The sequence below is a fragment of the Pararge aegeria genome, chromosome 8, assembly GCF_905163445.1.
Source record: "Pararge aegeria chromosome 8, ilParAegt1.1, whole genome shotgun sequence".
NCBI lineage: Eukaryota > Metazoa > Arthropoda > Insecta > Lepidoptera > Nymphalidae > Pararge > Pararge aegeria.
The window spans coordinates 9,295,329-9,315,459 of NC_053187.1; the positions used below are offsets into that span (position 1 = coordinate 9,295,329).

The 20,131-nt window shown below is 34.9% G+C and overlaps 3 protein-coding genes across 6 annotated transcripts in view; 1 reads left to right on the forward strand and 2 right to left on the reverse strand.

The window, feature by feature from the left end:
* LOC120625602 overlaps positions 1–20,131 on the reverse strand; it is a 44,412-nt gene that overhangs the window by 19,223 nt on the left and 5,058 nt on the right. The gene's annotated exons all lie outside the window — the stretch shown is intronic.
* LOC120625603 (protein ALP1-like) lies at positions 7,463–10,086 on the forward strand. The gene is made up of 2 exons (XM_039892668.1): positions 7,463–7,990; positions 8,900–10,086. Exons 1-2 carry the CDS (start codon positions 7,686–7,688, stop codon positions 9,771–9,773), a joined length of 1,179 nt encoding a protein of 392 aa, XP_039748602.1. The 5' UTR covers positions 7,463–7,685; the 3' UTR covers positions 9,774–10,086.
* On the reverse strand, positions 7,990–10,526 carry LOC120625604. The gene is made up of 2 exons (XM_039892670.1): positions 10,136–10,526; positions 7,990–8,723 (listed from the first exon to the last, which is right to left on the reverse strand). Exons 1-2 carry the CDS (start codon positions 10,302–10,304, stop codon positions 8,053–8,055), a joined length of 840 nt encoding a protein of 279 aa, XP_039748604.1. The 5' UTR covers positions 10,305–10,526; the 3' UTR covers positions 7,990–8,052.

Here is a 20,131-nt window from a genome sequence, read left to right on the forward strand (position 1 = left end):
GGTATGGCAGTTTTGTAAAACCCTACTCTAAAAATGTGGATAATCTTATATTAGAACTAGTTTTGTCAACGTGTTGCCTTATTAATTTATTATGGTACATAGCTAGTAGTGCGGTGAATACACAAGTGAATCCCGTACTCTCTTTTTTAGGTCCATCGAGCTATTATCGAGAAGTTCCACATAACCATTAAGCTTCTCCCAACGGACTGGTATGAATCAGGCATTTACTAAAAGTATAAATAAAAGGGTACATAACTCGTGATGGACGATGGGGTAAAGGTGCTAAAATTATTGCGTAGTGCGTACCAGAAAATGCATAGCTAATAGATCTTCAACATGTTCAAATAACAAATCGCAATAAGTCGCTGTACATAGGCGTCAAGCAGTAACGCGCATAGAGAGTATGCAGATCATATGCACAAGGTATGCAGATCATATAAAATGAAGAAAATCTCCAGTACGAGTTCTAAAAAACTTAAGGATAGGCACTGTAAGAGGTATAATAAGCCTACTCTTGAGTATTTATAACTCGTACTGGAGATTTTCTTCATTTTATATCATCTGCACGCCACTAGTCGCAAGACCATGGTAAAATGACAAGCGTAGTAGATGGTTGGTAGTCCTTAGTTTGAAATGTTGGTGATAAAACAAGAGATTATTAGGGTAGGTGCATAGAACGAACCTATGTACCTAACATCTTAAATTCTTGGAAACCATTATCATATCAACCCAATTACCAGAGTGAGAAGGGTTAAGGCCGTAGTCTACCACGCTGGCCCCACATTGGTGGACTCCACACGGCTTTGAGAATATTATAGAGATGGCATGCAGGTTTCCTCACGATTTTTTCCTTCACTGTTGATGCAAGTGATATTTTAATTGCTTAAAACGCACGTAACTTAGAAAAGTTACAGGTGCGTGCTGGGATTCGAACTCGGCACCTCGGCAGTGTAGCTGAATTCTGAACTCTTGGAATCCGCTTTAATGTAATTCTCACCTAAGGCAATTTGCACTCAAACACAGAAAATGAATCACCGTCATGTAAGGGCTATTTTACGATACCCTGAAGTACTTTGAGGTCGCGACTCGCGCCCTAAGGGCGACGAGAGCGCACGATCCCATCTACACGACCCAGCTTGATAGCTTCCTAACATTATTCAAAGCCAAGTACAACTATTACGCCATTACGTACTGTACCATGGAAATGAGTTACACGCACTTAGACCCTACTCGAAATAATCGTTTTCTTAGAATAATTTCCTGCCTCATTATTGCATTTGTTCAACCAGTGTAGTTCAATTAGCACTTGAATAAGTAATAGATTTTTAATAAGTCTATTTTTATAAGTAATTATTGACGCGCCAAACAGATGATCCACCTGTTATGTGGATAACCAATGCCTATTAAAAGATCAACATTTCGCAGGGCATGCACGGAATTCGTTCTGCAAAGTTCCATCCTGTGTCATATGTCTGTTATTCCACCGGCAACCACATCCTTCAGGCTGAAATACAGCAGTTCTTCTTGGGGGCAGGAATAAGCATAACGGCAGAAATAAGCAAAGCGATACTTCTCTGAACTAGCTCAGTCACAAATAGCTCTATTCGCTTGAAAATGCTGATGGTAGGTTGGTTCTGCAAATTTTATTATGCAAGTATAGTTCCAAAAGTATCCCACTGTTCACACGATAAGCTTTCGAATTTTTACGCCACTGAGTGCCTGGAACAGATGGCTATGTAGTGATAAGGTCTTTAAATTCTATACGCTGTGCTGTGATTGCTTTTCTTTTTTCTGTACTTTTCATCGTGCACAATAAAAGTGTACCTATTAATTCATTCTTTTAAGAATTAAGCCTGGTCTTGGTAGGGTCTAAAATAGTAAAAAAGACACTAGACTTCAAATAGCCTACCAGTAAAGAAAAAAAATACTATAACAGATATCTAATATGAGTTATACTTAAAAAGTCGTGTGGGCATTTTAGTAAACGATGAAATCGACGTAATAAAGTGGTAATCCACTTTATTACCTTCGAAACACAATCAATTATAAGTTATTAAAGTTACTTACTAATAAGCATGACTGCGTTAATATTAATTATTATCTATGATTTTTATTTAGAAAGAAAAACAATTCGTAGGTAGGCCTATAATCTCATTCCTTGGGAATTAACTTTTTGCCTGATAGATATCGTAGATTGTATTATTTAATTACTAGCCTACAGCTGTATACACGAAAGGCAGTATTTTACTAGTCTCTGAGTCTTGACTTCGACATCGAGTTGGAATGAGACCAGAACATTGTTTCATCGGGCAGGAAAATTCATCTTCGAAAACATCATGGACGTATCTATATAAAAAAAAAATTATCCATTGTAGAGGGCCATCGTAAATGCAAAATTATCTTTTTAAAAGGTGCTTATCTGTGTTACGCCTACTTGGGTCGGATGTCCCTATCAAAAGAGGTCAGACTGACATGCTTTGTAAATAATCTCGTAGGTGTTATCCTCCAGAGAAATCTACAATTTCACAGGGATAATATAACTTAACTATATACTTATTATATAACTAAGCTTATATCCAAATTATGACGTTTTACTTCTATAATATAATATTGCATTAGGTAGGTATATAAGGTACCGGGTTCGTTTCTAACGCGTTAGGTTAACGCGTAAGTGCAAGGACATATTATTTTGTCATTTATTTATAAAACCTATCTTGTAGTTATTGTTTGCCGATATAATTTTACCGTTTTTGGTTTAAAATAACACAGGTTTGCGATAAAATCTCTATAAATTGTTTGGAAGTCCAAAACTTATTCGTTAATAATACTGACCTACATAAAAGTATGTAGGTACTATTGTGTGGTATTGGTGGATACTGCCAACAGGCTGAGGTCAACGGACGTCTGGCCCCTTAGATTACAGGTCAATTCTCGACAAGTTACCTATTTAGTCTCTTCTATTGTTCAGACATTTTATAGTTATCTAATTTGATTCATAGAATCTTCGATAAGCATCTGGAAAGTTGTTTTTATATTCCGCAGTTAAACTCGACCCGTATACTTCTAGACTTTTAAGATGAATATTCTATTCAAGGACTTTGGTTTCGTTGGAATTTATAATGTTATTTATTTCCGGGATATAACATTGTTGTTTTATTGTCTTATTCAAGATTTTACATGCTACCGGTTTTCACACGGAACGATTGTTATCAGATCTTTGCAATCCATAGGATGGACCGGTAATCCATAGATTAGAATTTAGAATAGGCTTCCTGCGTGGGTTTTGCTATTGTTTGTAATGTTAGGCTGAAATATATAAAGCGTGCTTAGCCTTACCTAGTACCTCCTTTACATGGAGTTAACAGTCTGTTTTTATAAAGATGTTTTAGAATCCCCGCTAAACGTTACCTTAGCAAAGCTCAAGTCAAAACAAAACTTGAAATATAGCACATATAGGTAAGTTCATCCGAAATGAGTGAAAATGAAAGTAGAATAAAAATGTTGAGGCACTTTAAATCTTAATATTAATCTTAGCCTATTCTCAGTACGGTATAGGTTTACAAATTCTTTTACAAAATTAATGCTAAAAATACGCATATCAAGGTTTGTAATCTTAGCCTTAATTTTTCGATTCTAAACAGGATGGCAATAGATACTACGTAATCGTATTAATAGAATAAAATTTGACACTGTAGGTATATAGGTAGGTGTTCTATTTGAAATGAAACCATTTAGGTAAGTGAGCTGCTTTAAACTGATATAGGTACTTTCATTCCGCTAAGTCAGTTTCTATGATTAGGTATGCAGTAGGTGGGTATTATTCACGATCGAAAACTTGAACAAAAGCTAAGTTAAACTTCAAGGCTATATTTGCAATCAATACGAAATGGTTTTGGCATTTCAACCAATTTAAAATTAGGTAGTTATTAATACCTCCTAGTGAAAGTAATAAATTATTAATAACTTCTATATATTGTATGATTGTAATTATTTCAACACTATAACTATTATATATACCTAATAGGTACCCTACATAGAGTAAGAATATCTAATAAAACCTACTTACATATACAATATCTAGGTATTTGATTTTCCTTTATATCCGATTTTTATTTTTTTCTTATATAATAGGTACTTAAAAATTGCGCCGAAATAAAATCGAACGCAATCGCTAAAAAATGCTAAATAACAAGCACTTGAGTATCCTCAACAACAACCGTAGTTTAATATAAAGAAAAATCCAAATCGATTTGATTAAACCCGATCATAAAAAAACCATGTAGCTTTAACCATGTAACCTTTACAAGAAACCACATTATAAGTAAGTACTTTTAATGTGGTTTCTGAATGAACACTCTAAACTCTATCTCTAGTATAGGTACAATTTTACAAATGTACCATTTTATAACCTCACTATAATTTACCTAACAGTAAATTTATAATGCATTGAAAAACCCAATAAGTCTCGAAAAGGTTATATCCACATAACTGGTCAAGCGGAAGTTACGTTCTTAAGAATTTGTGTAATCCATACGCAATCCCTAGGTACGTATTTTACTGTTGGAAAGGGTATTTTCTCGAAGTCCATTGTCATGAAGTCAGGATCTCGAAGGAACATGGAAATCCAGGGAAATGTTCAAATTATATAGCCATATTCAGTTTCATATGATGCGAGACCAGTTGGGCTCGGTTGCATCAAATGAAATAGGAGATTATTGGGGTTTGACTAAACTCAGGTGTTTAAACGAGAGTATTATCATTGAAGGCGGTTGAATTGTTTTCATCATAGATTATTTTGTTTCGAAACTCGTAATCAAAAAACCGACAGACACACCTTGGAAAGTGTTTCATAGTTAAAGTACAGTAGGTAGGTGCTTATTTTATTGTGGTTAAAACCCCGACTCACTGACACACACAGTCAAAACCTAACGAGTACTTCTCGGTGACCTACTAGCTTGAACAGTGGTATAAAGGGAGCTAATAAAGCACAATAGGTTAGAAATGTCCGAAATTCTATTATTTCAATTTTATGAAATTAAGAAATGATACGAAGTTACAATCGGTCTTACGAACCGCTGAGTCACTCAAAACATGTAGAATGTAGAAGGTCTATTTTATGAGTGTCTGCTTTTTCGACCCATATGTTTGGAGTTATTCTCTCTAGAGTTAGTAACATTTCATCTTCGTAGGAAGAATGGTATAAAATTTGTCGTATATGTTCTAAAGCATGTAGGTTAGTAAAAAACACAAAACGTTATAGTACCGTTGAAACTGTTCCTCAGATTACTTATTGTTTTCTTTAACGATTGCTACGGGTAATCGTGAAAATGGTTATTAATTATTAATATTATTATTTTATGCCATGGTATCATCAAAACAACGTTAACAGTTAAAAGTTTTATTGGTTGATGTGAGTGTCAATAACAAATAATCAAATAAGTGAAACTCCGTCCATTCTCTTATTTTTTATTGAATATGTTATTAGTTTAGGTAGATAAACTACTTATATTTAATCTGTAGCTATTTGTGGTTGCCGCAATTTCGTTGTCGGTGCATTTGTTGAAAAGTAACCTATATCCCTCTCTGTATCCTGCCTGAAAGTCCCGGCAAAACCAGTTCAGCCGTTTCAAAGATTAGTCCGAAGAGAAATACAGACATTATTTTTCATGTGTAACATATGTTTGGGTTACCCAATCGTTTGAGTACTCTTAGGATCTTAAAACGCATTCATTTCAAAATCATGCAGACATCTCATCATTATTTATAAACTTAAACGATATGTATACTTAAATGATATTAAAATAATTAGAAATTTAACCTGTTAAACAGTTTAATAAATCAAAACATCTATTTGTATACTTTGTATACTTGGAAAAGTGGTTTTATTTAATTCAACAATGAAAGCAATAGTGGAACATTCTTTTGGTATGTAAACATTTATTTAGATTTTCATAAAATAACGTGAAAAGCAAAATGGTAAGCTTTATTTGGCTTGGACTCATTAAATATATGTTACATCAGACGAACGATAACTTGATCCCTACATGGTTCTTATTTGACGTAACTGGTGGGCCGACCGGTTTTCTTGGCACCAATAGTTCTTGCGACTTCGTCATCTTGGCCGCTTTGGGACGATTAAAGATCAGCACAAAAAATGAGACCAAATCCTCGTCATATCTATTCAATTTATTTATTATGCGTGTAGATACTCGTAGGACACAGGTATAAAATAACAAATTTAGTATGGGCAACATTAAAGTTCTTTATCGTTTTGCTATTAGGTTTAGAAATGTTTTTTTTTATTTTAGAAATTAAACATCTTTTCCTTAACGGTGCAGAAAAACATTGTAACATCGTTTTAGTAGTAGAGCATTTATTATAGAGATCATCCGGGGAAAAACCGCTATGCTTATTTCTGCCGCTAAGCGGCATTGTTACGATGCTTTGTTCGGTTCTGAAGGGCACTGTTTCTGTGTTATTACAGGTTTACGAGGCTGAACACCTACGCCTCGGGTTGTCTGCATGCCTGAGAGTTCTCCATAATTTTCTCAAGGGCGTATGACGTCTACTAATCCACACTTGCCAGCGTGGTGGCCTAAAACCTTCTCTGAGAATGAGATCCGTGCATTGTAGCGGGCCGTAATGGGTTGGTAATGATAACTATGTTTCCAAAAATCGTTCGGTCTATTAGCACTCATTGTATGTCGAGTTTTGAATCAAAATCATCATAATCATATCGGGGTTGTTACCAGCCCATTCCAGGGCACGGGTCTCCCATACATGAGAAGGGTTTAGGCCGAAGTCCACCACGCTGGCGGTGCGGATTGGTGGGCTCCACATTCCTTTGAGTACATTGTAGAGAACTCTCAGGCATGCAGGATTGTTTACGATGTTTTCTTTCACCGTTAAAGCAAGTGATATTTTAGTTGCATAAAACGCACAAAGTTACAAAAATTAGTGGTGCGTGCGGAATTCTTAGCCACTGGGCTATCACCGCTTGTAATCTAGGTTTTGAACATTTATTTTTAATATCTTAATATTTGGTGAAGTTGATGAGGTTTTAATAAAATGATTATCATGTTTTGCACGTAGATACACACCTGTGATTTCCCACGGACATATTGTTGGAAACCTCTAAGTTTGTGAATGGGAAGTACCTACAGTCAATGATGATTGCTATGTATGAAGCGGAGACGAATGGATTGATGGAACTAATGGCATGCCATTATTTTGTCTTTTATCAAATCTCCTTATAGATTATTTTAGGACAGCTATAGTTTCTTTGTACATTTTTATAATTTCATGATCCTTTGAATAGTAATAGAAGTAGAAGAAAGTTTTGTGACAGAGCTCGTCCAATGAAGTAGGTTCTACCGCGATGCTAATTTCTGCCGCAAAGCAACATTGTTGCAATGTTGTGTTCCGAATATAGGTCGTGGTTGCCGGTGTATTAGGGCGCTTGTACACGCTAAGAAAATTTGCCGTTCCTGCGACAGACAAGACAAATTTTTCGTGTAGACGACAAGAATTTTGTCTGTTCCACACACGAAAACTTTTCGTGTCTTCCGCAGACAAGACCAATGGAAACGTGTACACGACACGATTCTTTTCGTGCAGTCGACAGTCGGGCGTAGGGCGCGCAAGTAATAACAAGTGTAATCAGTGAGTTTCGTTTATTTATATAAATGTTAACTACAAAGCAAAAAAGAATGATAATTGCATATTATTATTATAACAAAATAAAAAAGGAAACAAAAAACAAGAGACTTTACTGGGTTCATCCAATTATACAAGAGAAAAATGGGTTTGGCGGGTTCATTACCCTTTACCGTGTCATGCGACAACATGAGGAAAAATTTGTGGATTATTTTCGCATGAAAATGTCTACGTTTGACAAGCTTTTGACAACAATAGAAAATAATATACGACATGAAAATACCAAAATGCGAGAAAGTATTCCTCCATACATTAGATTGGCCGTAACATTAAGGTAAGTAATTTTTTTAAGCATATTGATTTGAACGTTATACAATAATAAATGTCTTTGAAGTGTTACATGTTTCCAAATTCAACAGACTCCACATGTTCATATTCTTCAGAAAAGTCAAAGTGAAATTCATCTGTATGCGATGTTTCCACACTACTAATAGTTTCGGTGTCAAATTCAATGGATGTAGATTTTTGAGTACTGTAACCTGGTCGAGTCGAGTATGATGGGCCGGGTACGTTAAATGACGACGTAGAAGGCTGCGTTGTTTTGTAATACTCAGTACTCCATTGATGCTGAACATCACTTCCCTTTCGTTGTTGCGTAGAACGCACAAGTTTTAAAACTTCAAACTGGAAATCCACCATTTCCTCATCACTGAACTTATCAACACTCGGAGCTATACTTTTAAAAAATGACATGGCACGGCTCTCTTCTTCTTTGGTAACAGCCTTTATAAATTCTGCCATATTTTTGTCCACCTCGCTAACATCCTGTTTCTTTTTTTTCGCGATCGGTGTATGTTCTACGGGACTTTTTTCCACGTTTGTTGTTTCGGGTATATTTGACTCAGTGTCTCGGCGTGTTACAATTTTTGTCAAAAATAACATTTCGTCGTAAAAATCACATTTACGAATCTTCTTAGCACCCGATCCCGATTTCATTTCTTTAAGTCTTCTGTGACATTTCATCCACCTATCTCGCAAACTTGTCCATTTTTTTGCTGTAGACTTTGCTGAAACAAAAAACGAACTACCGTTAGAAAGTAGGTACCATCTATTGCAAGTAGACATAAACTTCATATAAAAAAGGAAATGACCTCATTGTAAGAGTAAGAACACACTTGCAATTAATCGCACTGCAAGTTGCAAGTGTGTTCTTGCTCTAAGACATTGTTACAATTTTTTACAGATACATGGCAACTGGAGATACCTTCGCACGTCTTCATTTCGATTTTCGAATCGGAATAAAAACAATAGCGAACATTGTACGTGAAGTTACTCATCATATTTGGTCAGAATTATCTACAGTTTATATGCGGATGCCAACACAAGAAGAATGGTTGAATATAGCACAAAGATATGAAATAAATGCCAATTTTCCACACTGTCTTGGAGCACTGGACGGGAAACATATTAGAATAATTAAACCCGAAGAAAGTGGATCAATGTTTTTAAATTATAAACATTTCTTTTCTATTGTTCTCATGGCTATTGTGGATTCCAACTACAATTACATTTTTATTGATGTAGGGTCGTATGGTAAAGAATGTGATTCAAATGTTTTCAAAGAAACACAGTTTTGGAAAAAACTTGTTGACAATACGTTAAACATACCATCCCCATGCTCTATAATAAATACTAACTATATATTACCATATGTTTTTGTAGCTGATGAAGCTTTCGCACTTCATGCTAACGTACTTCGACCCTACGGTGGTAACGAACTCACAAAAGAACAAAAGATATTTAATTATCGCTTGACAAGGGCAAGAAGATACGTCGAGTGTGCATTTGGAATAATGGCCAACAAATGGAGAATTCTGCACCGATCTTTAAACTTAAGTCTCGATTTAACAGTTGCTATTGTAAAAACTACTTGCGTTTTGCAAAATTTTATTCATACAGAAGAAGGTCACGTTGAGCCTTTAATCAATCGAGACCGATTAAATAGTCCATTGCATTTAGAAGGCAATAATCTCACAGCAGACGAAATTCGTCAAAAATATACTGAATATTTTTCCTCTGATGAAGGATCACTGCCATGGCAAGATAAATACACATAAAAAATAAGTTCTAAAACTAAAACCCGACTACTAAATTTTAATCCAAAAAGTGTGAAACAAGGAATTATTCTTACCTGCCATATTGTTTAAATAAACAATTACATGTTATATTTTTTTTCATGTTTATACGTATTTTATTATAAGTATTAGTCATTATCGTTTTTAGCAAAGCCGTGTCCGTATGCTACTTAGCGCTATTGAACTTATGATTGCTTGCAACTTAAATCTTTTATTGTAGATGTATTTAATGTGGGTAACGACAATGATTAATATTTATAATAATATATAGCTATATAGAATATATCTAGTAATCTGTATTTTTGAAAATTGTAAAAAGATAGTAATATGTTGTATGTACTTACCATATTCATTTTTTTTGACATTTGTCATTTCGTCGAAGTCTTTGTTTAAGATAGTAAATATTTCTCTCCATGCTTCGTATGTGAGTCTTTTATCTTTATATATGTCTAAAGTTTTGTCCCACAATACCGGTCGTCCTTCTACTAAAGTTATAAGTAACTCATCAGCCATTTTGTACTCTACGCTGCAATACACGTCCACACCAAACGCACAACGCACAACAAAAACTGGGCTGGCTCAACCCTACTACACCGCCCCCCCGCCGCTCCGCAACAACGTTCGCCGCGTCGTGTCTTGCGCAGACAAGATTTTTTTTCGTGCACCGCTGCGAGCAGTGTACACAGTTATTTTCTAGTTACGACACGAATTCTTAGGTACGCCCGGCGTTTTTTCTTAGCGTGTACAAGCGCCCTTACAGGCACACGAGGCTGAACGCCTCTTGTTGATGGGTACAGAGCGGCAAGACGAGTCCCTTGCATGCCCGGCTTAGTCTTGCCTTATTTATAGGCGACGGTTTTTCCATTTACCTACAGGTGATCCAAAATTACTAGTATTTATTTTATATTTTAGGTTTTTAATATTTAAAAAGTAAGAATTCTATTGACTTAGCAAGTGGTTCAGAAGTCGTAAATTTTTGCTATTACCAAAAAGCATTAGTAAAACGTCCTATTGGACGTTCTAGATATTCGTAGATTGATGAAGCCATTAAAGACTTGGAATTTTGACTGGCGGGAAGTGGCACAGAAAGAAAGAGTAGCAGCTTCTGGTGTCGGAGGCCAAGATCCTCTTTGGGTCACTGAGCCATCGTAGTAAGTAACAAAAGAGGCATTTTTGCACATACTTACTCCTACCAAATTTCTATACATGTTTATATATTGTTGTTTTCATAAATTTAACATAGTTGTCATGTAATGAGTGAGAAACAATGTTTTTTTCTATACACCTGAAATTAGATGAGCATATTACAAGGTAAAGTTTGGCAAGGTCTTTGCTTGCCACGGAAGATTCCTTTTATACTCGGAATTTAAACGTATGGAAACAATTGAGCTTATAACAATGACGTACCATCTTGGTTTGCTGTCGAAAATAATTTATTTTGCATGGATTTTCACGTATCAAAGGATTTAACAAGGATGTTGTCTTTTTGACTAAAGTAAGCATTTCAGGTTCTGGTAATAATTTATGAATTATATGGAAGGTTAAGAAGTGTGGTTTTTAAAATAATATAAAGTTATCATCTAAGGGAAAGTAAAGTAAAGCTTCACATCTCGTTGGTTCAAAATCTCTCAGTTATTGATTACCAAATCAAATCAAAACTATGACTTCTAGGTGTGGTTTGCATAAATCTGTAAGAATGGACCGATTTCAAGAAATGCATATTAAACTGGCATTACAATGTTTTAAATTTTCCTAGCTTAGATATCAATATGAAATAAGACCAAAATTATAATAAGTTCTTTTACTTTTTTAAGATGATTTCTTTTTTAAATTTGATTTGACTTGGGGATTTCTTGAATTGGGCTATCATTTTACATCGACTTCACGTCATGGTTTGACCAATTTGGCAGTGAAACGAAAAGCCTCAATACCTACGTTTACGTTTGTTAACTGGAAAAATTATACCAATGCAATGCAATGCAATGCAATGCTTCCAAGATATACTCGATTCAAATTCTTAAACTGTTAGCAACCTCTATTGAAAAAAGTATTCAGTAAGTGACCGCTTATTATATTAATTACTCTATTGATGTAGATAAATATATTATGATGTCCTTGTTAGTCCGCGTGAAAATTATGAAGCAGCACTATCTGATCGATGTAAGGATAGAGTAAGGCGTTGATGCAACTTGATCGAGGTGCAACACACGGTTCCCAAAGTTGCCGAATAAAATAATGATCTTTATTGTCATTGGAATAAAGGATATAATGAAGTTGCTTGCAAGGCCGATTGTGCTTCCGTGAATATCGTTATCATAGATCGACCCGCGCTAATCAGAGCGTTGCGTTAACAGCGCACACCTAATGTTATAGTCAAGTCCGACTGTTGCAAAAATATTGCGCAAGTGTATAGGAACTACTTATTTACAAGATAAGTGTTTATAAAGTACTATTAGTTATTACATTATCTAATATATTTAAACAAGTACTTATTGGATATCGCTATGTATAAAAAATCTTGTATATAAAGTAGGTGTACAAATATATATCGTGTATCACAGAATCGGTTTAACGATTTGGATGACGTTTTGTATTTAGTATTGCTTATTGGGTCTAGGGACTTACAAATAAATGTCACCACGCTTTTTAATTATTAACACGCTTTTCATTTTTTTTTTTAAATATGTATATTCTTCCGAAAAAAGGTCGCCCAAGTGCTTAACAGTTAAGGCTTTTTAACAAACCTAAACTTAATAATTTCATTTATAAGTTTACCGAAAGAGATTTTTGAAAGGTGTCGTTTTTGAAAAGAAATTGCGCAAATTAAATTTAATACTAATTTGTAACGAGCCATTTCTAATATTTTTTTCTCAATGTACATACAGATTCATTTCTCTATTAACTGAACTATGTTCATAAATAGCGTAATTATTATTATTAAATAAAGTCTACAAAACAAGACTTAAATTTGAAGTCCGAGGCATGTTAATTTCTCGGTTTTTCGAAACTTAATACCTATTCATGAAACATCTGTTGTAGCCAATTCGTCACTTTCAAATTGTAATGTTACACGGATGTTACCATGTCTTTTAGTTACGGGTAGGCATTGTTTTGTATTATAAGGCTTTGCCTGACTAGCTCTTCTCGCGGCATCGCCCACATGTTCTATTACATGACGGTACTGTTACCCTGCTTCTATTAAGCTACAAATGCGTGGAAGAAGGACAATTCAGAAATTCACGTTTACATATTTTGAGAATGTTTTTCGTCATTTTTGGTTGGTCGTGGCCGAAATTGATCAAGGTGGTCACCTTTATCAATTTCGGCCACGGTGGTCAACCTCCAAAGATTTTCCAACTATGATGGAGATATTATAGTGATAAAGTGTGTACGCAAACACTGGTGCACTCTCATACTCCGATGGGGCGGCTACGACACGCACTGCTTTGACTGTAGTTCTCTTACTCGACTCTGTGCCTACACCATTGCTGGCCGAAAGATGGACAAACCGACAGACATTCTTTCGCATGTTAAGTGTTACTAAAGATTTACAATGTATCTATGCAAAACATCGCTACTGTGACAAATAAAATAGTGTGAAGGAAGATATGACCTCGGTTGGTGTCGGAGGCCGCTAACGACGGGCGTAACTACCTAGCAGTTATACTCGCTTATTTATTACGTGATCATTTGTTTGTTTGTTACTACAAGCATTAAGTAAAACGAGGAAATGTTTTTGATGGATGGGTAAAATAACATACAAATATTTTGTTGCTATTTCTATTGTCTTTATTACCCACGCTTCAACGCGTTTTTAATAATGGTTATATACCTATAATTTGAGTGAATGTCAGTTGCCAATTTTCTTACTAAAATCTAGTTTTATATTTATAGCCCGCCAATCAGAGACTTGAGGACCCAGATTCGTTTGCCGGCAGTTTTGAAAATGGAAATGTATAATTTCTGAAATACGCAGATTTGGTCGACCCCCGACGATATCAAACTATAGTCGCTGTAAGTCGCTCGAAAAATGGAAACAACTGACCCATGGACTTTGAAACTCCCTTCAAAATCTCAAAAGCAATGAACGTCAATAAGTTGATATGATGATAATGATGACTAGTTGTAGTAAGTCTGTTATTGTAAGCGCAAATAATGGTTTTAGGTTTACGCAAGTTCATGCAAGATCCTATGACAATCCACTGCTGGACTAAGAGCTCCACCCAATATGCATGGGGTTTTCCCATAATCATCATGCTGAGCAGCCGGGTTGAAGATTGCAATAGATGGCAATATAGCATAGAGGATGCTGCTGTCCATTATATTCCCTAATTCATCTCGTACGACAACCGGGAAGAGGAGGGGTGGCGGCAAACTGTTTTCTGACCTGCTGTTTCAACACATCTTCATCATCCGCAGCCTGTGCCACTGTGCCACTTCTGAAAATAGTCCCATGCAGGGCTCGTCTCATGCATGTACCCACTATGTTGCTCCAATGCAGTTGGTGGGCTTTAACGACTATTATCCGAAGTTATAATAACCAGGAGCGTCAGCTTCAGGTGCTCTTCTAGGCACGAAAAGTTATTTATAGTATGACAAAAACAGGTGTCGAGTCAAATTTAACGCAATGGTATAAAAATATTAATAATTATTGCTATAAGCTATTAATAATTAAGTACAAAATTTTAAGTTACTCCGTATATAAGTCTGTTTGTGTTGTTCTGGTAAATAAACAAAATCTATTCTATTCTAAAAGTTCTATTCTATTCTATTCTATTTTAATATAAATATTTACACTGTTTGTGAACTGGGGAATAATATATTGCAGCGATTTAAAATGTTGGACTTATCTTCGTTTGTACGTTTGGATGTAATTTATTAGGCTTTCGCGTGACACGTTGGGATTCCGGTGCTGAGTTTTACAATGTCAAGTTGGTAGAGATTTTCAAGCATACCACCCATTTTACTAAAACGAACCATTCAAAATTGTACGACATGCATAATGTTATCTAAAACTATGTCACATTTTTATTAATTGGAAAGAGAGCTGGACAAATGCCTTTGTTACTCCATACATTTTGGTGTTTTAGATTCCTGGTTTAAAGTTTTAAAGGACCACCTGTTTGTTATGCACCTCTCTTCTTTTTGAATATAGAATTCTATAGGAGTTCAATCTAATAGGAGTTTCAATTCATTGAATCGTAATGTAATCTATGGAAGATGAAAATATTGGCTTAACTCCACTAGGTAATCAATATAATTCTGAAGTCATACAGTTTACCTGTTTAAATAGACATACTCGTATATAGAAAATACAGTCTTATATGGTCTTATTTATGTTAATTGAACACAGATAATAATTAGTGTAAGCAGAATGTGTGAAACACACAAAACTTACAGGGGATATTTCACAGATCTTCTAATCACAATGAGTCTAATGTGAAGAGAAACTTGGAACTCCGAAAGAGGCTGGAATGGCATGTAAATGTTCAGGAAGACTAACACAGCGATTAAAATAAGGTGAAACCCTTTGAACCAAAATGTGGCGATTATATCATTAACAAAGACAAAGGGTTGAAGTTTCAAGAAACAACATTCAAGTTTAAGGAAGAGAAGTTGTGGCGACCTAACATACCTGCGATAAGAGTAATAAGAAGAAAAAGGTAAGAAAATAAAATAAAAAGGAGAATAGAAAAGGAGAGTAATTATTACTGTCACACGACATAAATAAAACGAAGCTGTTATTACATTGGGAATTCTTTTGTAATTTTGTTAAGCACCGCTGGACCTTATACCATCCGTAACCATGCCGTTAATTGTGTAAGAATATTCATGGACAGTTGCAATAGAGGAAGACATTAGACCTTATCATGCCTAGTTTTTAAACATTGGATAATAATATTAGTAAATATTGCCTACAGGCATTTGGCATTGAAAAATAATAATAAAACATTTGCATAATAACAAGGTGTACACATAGTTTTGTTAATACAAATAATAATAAATCGCTAAAAGCTGCTATACTTGCATTGGAGCAGCAGTCTGCATTCTACATCGTCTCTTAAAGAAACGTAATATTATGCTGGATAGCTATAATTGCGATACAAAATAGTAAAATAAAAACTAAAAGTAGCCATCGCAGCTTACACACGTATGCACAGCTTATAGTTGTCAAAATAAATATAGAACCAAAGAAATTAAAGATGGTAAAAATAACTATGCCTAAAAAATACCATAGTATTTAACAACGATCAACCATAATATGATTGTTGGTACCGGGTAAACCGGGTATGTGTCAACTATATAGCGAATTATTTTATGTCATCATACAAAGATAAAAGTCAAGTAAAAATGTAAAATATGATGTAACAGTTTTAATGACAACTCTTCTAAGTTGGTCGCATATAGCCGCCCGCAACAGTCATACGCACTGCAACGCATTTTCCAGCACTCAAATACTAATGATGTCAGCGTTACCTCTTAGATCTGTTTTTCCGCAATAATGCATATTAGTGAATCAGTAATATGCAGTCTTAATCTTCATTAATTTAATATAGCTGTTAGGTTTTTATTTAACAGAAAAGCGTCGTGTTCAGGAGACGCGGGTAAATGCTATCGCGAATAGAATTCCATGTCACAGGAAATTAAAAATTTAACGCAGGCTACCTACTACGCTGCTAGTGCATCTTCTTAATCTATTCAAGGCTTTGTTTTTATTGATCGTGTAAAAACCTTCTAGGTTCTCAGTGAATAAATTCAAGTTGTATCCGTATTTTGGCCTTTAGTTTAAAATAAAGAAATACATGTAACACAGTTTTTGAATAAATCACCTCGAAAGTTTAAAGAGGGGGTTAAAGTTTCTACAAGAGTATTTCATTTTGCGAGTTATACGGGTAAATATGGTTCTCATTTTTATTTGCTTTTAGTCACAGGGAATCAGAAATTTTAAGCAGGGTAAATACTAAATATTTGGTAAATATATAAACGTGCAGAAGTGTGCGATCAACCGTATATTAACATCAATTGCATTGTATATAATCGGCACAGCTGGAATCGCCTTGAGTATATTGTTATGCGATGCGCACACGCTGCTATGACATGCACTTTAATGTAACCATGAAATGCGAATTTTGGACCGTTAACTATGCTGTACGAACTTCTCATCGTAACTTTGTAGATACTTTTTATATACCTAATCGAGTACACGAACTAACAGGTCACGCGATTGTAAGTGAAGATAACTGTTGTCCATGAGTTGTTGCTGCAAAAACCACCTGACGATTTCAAATCTCCGTAGAAAATTGCTATTACGGATATATAAATATAATTACATAAAAAGTGTACAATTTCTTGTTTACTTTATTTTATACTAGCTGACCCATGCAACTTTGTCTGCACCAAATCGGTTATTATCGTAAAACACAAATAAAATGACATTTTCTAAATATGAATCCTAGCTAGATCGATTTCGGGTTATCGCCCCCGAAACCCCCTGTATACTTAATAAAAAATAATAGTAATTTCATGAAAATCGTTGGAGCCGATTCAGAGATTCCAATTATATATACAATTATGTATACAAGATTTGCTCGTTAAGATATTTAAGCATTATGATATCCACTACTGTGTTCAATTTAAGCAGATTTAATTGAGCAGAAAAAAAGATTGTAACGATTCGTTGACATGTTTTAATAAACATGAGATTCAAGATTCGAAATGAGAACACACAATTCAAGTCTCCATTGAAGTGGAAACTAGGGAAATTATACATTTTGTGCCTTCAAATGTGACACATCTTTTTACCATAAAGATACAAAATTATTCAGTGCTTTTTAACTGTTTCATTATTATAATTAAAAAAAATAGCAGTAATAAGAGTGTATTGAAAACTATTGAGTGGACGGAATATAATTAAAACTGTCTTTATAAATCCTGCTAAAGGTATGTTTAAAGGGCAGTATAACATCGATAGAGGTCTAAACAAGGATAAAGGAACTGATAATACAATAGAATTAATATTAGGAAGCATCAAGCGAGGTACCACTTACATATGTGGTGTTAAAAGCACCAGTTGCAGTCGCCTTGAAGGCTGCATTAATATGCGATGCACGCGACTCTCGTACGACATCTTTGGGTACCATTTGTTTACCGAGTAATATCACACGACGAGTACGTCGTACTCCACGACGTACCTCTAAGTATTAGTTAAGTTACATATAAATTGAACTTAAAATGTTAAACAATCTGTATAAAATTTATAGCATAAAAGGCTTGCAGCCTTTTAAGGTATATTGTTAGGCCATATTGACACCTGTTTGTTCCGCTGTAATGGAATGTTATTTACTTTGTTTAGCCTTCAAAGATTCCTTCACGTAAAATGTTCCACTTTTCAAAAGTTTTGAACATAGTTCTCAGCGAAGCATTACCCTCGTAGTTGGGTATGAGAGGAACTTATTTATATATATCATTATTTATATATATATTATATATCAAAATAAGCTGATAATTTTTTGTTTAACAGACTTAAACATCTATCTGTCCGTCCTTGTTTCAAGGCTTCTTTATCGAAAAAGCGTTGAAAAATATTCTAAATACTGTCAATGGTCTATTAATGCTGTAATATTTCCAATGTCCAAGCTTCAATTGGTACGTTCTTGCCAAAAATCAAAATTGTAGGTAAACAGGAAGTACCTTTTGATTTTGTTCCCAACCAGGATAATATTTCAAATAATATAAAAGAGGCGTGGGGACTTTTGTCAGTGCAGATCAGTTAATCAACGTTGAACCAAGTTAGTAACTGAGTGGTTGATCGACTTTTCAGAGCGTGTGGCCTTTAATTGATCTTCGTCATTATTACTAACACCTTATTATAAGCATTGGGGTTTTACGTCGGGTTTGGGGCTTTATTACAATTTTACGAAGAACGTAATTTCTTTATGTACAATAACAAATAAGTCTTGCGTGCAACCATTTATTATGTGTGCGATGAGTGCAATAGTTTAGTGAACACTTAATAATTAGTGAAGTTTCAACATAAAAAATAGAGTAGGTTTATTTTATTTTATTTAATTTTAATAGCAAACTGAACACGATTCGCGTGTTGCATTTCAACCTTCGTTCAAGACCGTAAACGAATGATAGTCCATAAAATTGCTTTCGATGTTAAATCCCTATTAATACCTATTATAAATGCGTAAAAGTGTTTTTCTTGGTTCTTGCTGTAGCAGAGCAAAGAATAAACTATATTTTTTTAAGCAAAGTTATCAGCCGGGAAGTCTCCCAGGTACATATCCTAAATTTGGCGTTTTAAAAGTCCTTACAGAGTAAGCTTACATGAAATTAACCAATTTTGAATTTAAGCTTTCTTTGGGAACGATCTAAAGGGCAGTTCTGGTTATTACTTCTTCATATTTAGATGACAGGATGGTCTAAATTTGTCGTTATTTACACATTATTGAAATATTTGTAGGTTAATTACTCGGAATCAGGAAAATAAGCCGCATATGTTAGTATTTTTTATTCGAATATGAGCTGCGTCTTCTGCGAGGGAAAATGATAGGCAACCTACTAAGACACGATGAACTTATCACGAATATAGTTGATGGAAAAGTAGAGGAAGAAGAGGGGAACCTAGCTAGCTTTTGTGGTACAAATAAAACGAAACGTTAGGACTTATGAAGAGGGCCACGGATAGAGAAGGTTGGAAAAGTCTACACCGACGAGGGCTTAGCTCTTAATTTAAAGAGGAAGTTTAAAAGACGCAGCTATAGTTTTTTAAATATTCCAGATCGTATTTTTGTCTGAAAAGATGCAGCGACTAAGTCATATATTATGTATACTTAACTGATTCATTACCGCTAATGTTTTGGTGCTTGTTTTTTCAAAATAAGCTGAAAAATAAGGAAAAATAGCTAAGCTTAGCTTCCAAATGCGGAGATGTTTGCTAGTATAATATAGCTCAGAATATATCATCATCATCTCAACCACGGTGTATTCTACGGCTGGACATAATAGTTATTTCGTATGAGTATCTACACGCCATGACTTTGTGCTGCTTGTATCCAGCGAATCCCTGCGACTTGATTGGACACCATTCCAACACTTTTGGACTTCAGGGTCCATCGAAGTTCCGGCTTTCCATTCCCATTGCCATTCAGCTTTACGACGCGATGAGCTATGCCTACGATTATGGTTTTCTTCAGATTTCCTCATTACTGATTTGATACCGTAGGGATACTCCGAGCATTACTGTCTCCATCGCCCGCTAAGTAAGTCTGTGCTTATATATAAGAACAACTATACCTAGGAACTGATATATATATATAAATCATTTATTATAA

Bases quoted from the DNA above. Each gene is read 5' to 3' on its own strand.
- LOC120625604 (XM_039892670.1), bottom strand. From the start codon at position 10,304: ATGGCTGATGAGTTACTTATAACTTTAGTAGAAGGACGACCGGTATTG. The intron at 8,724-10,135 runs GTAAGTACATAC...TTTTTGTTTCAG, and splicing joins TGTCAAAAAAAATGAATATG to CAAAGTCTACAGCAAAAAAA.
- LOC120625603 (XM_039892668.1), top strand. From the start codon at position 7,686: ATGTTAACTACAAAGCAAAAAAGAATGATAATTGCATATTATTATTAT. The intron at 7,991-8,899 runs GTAAGTAATTTT...AATTTTTTACAG, and splicing joins AGATTGGCCGTAACATTAAG to ATACATGGCAACTGGAGATA.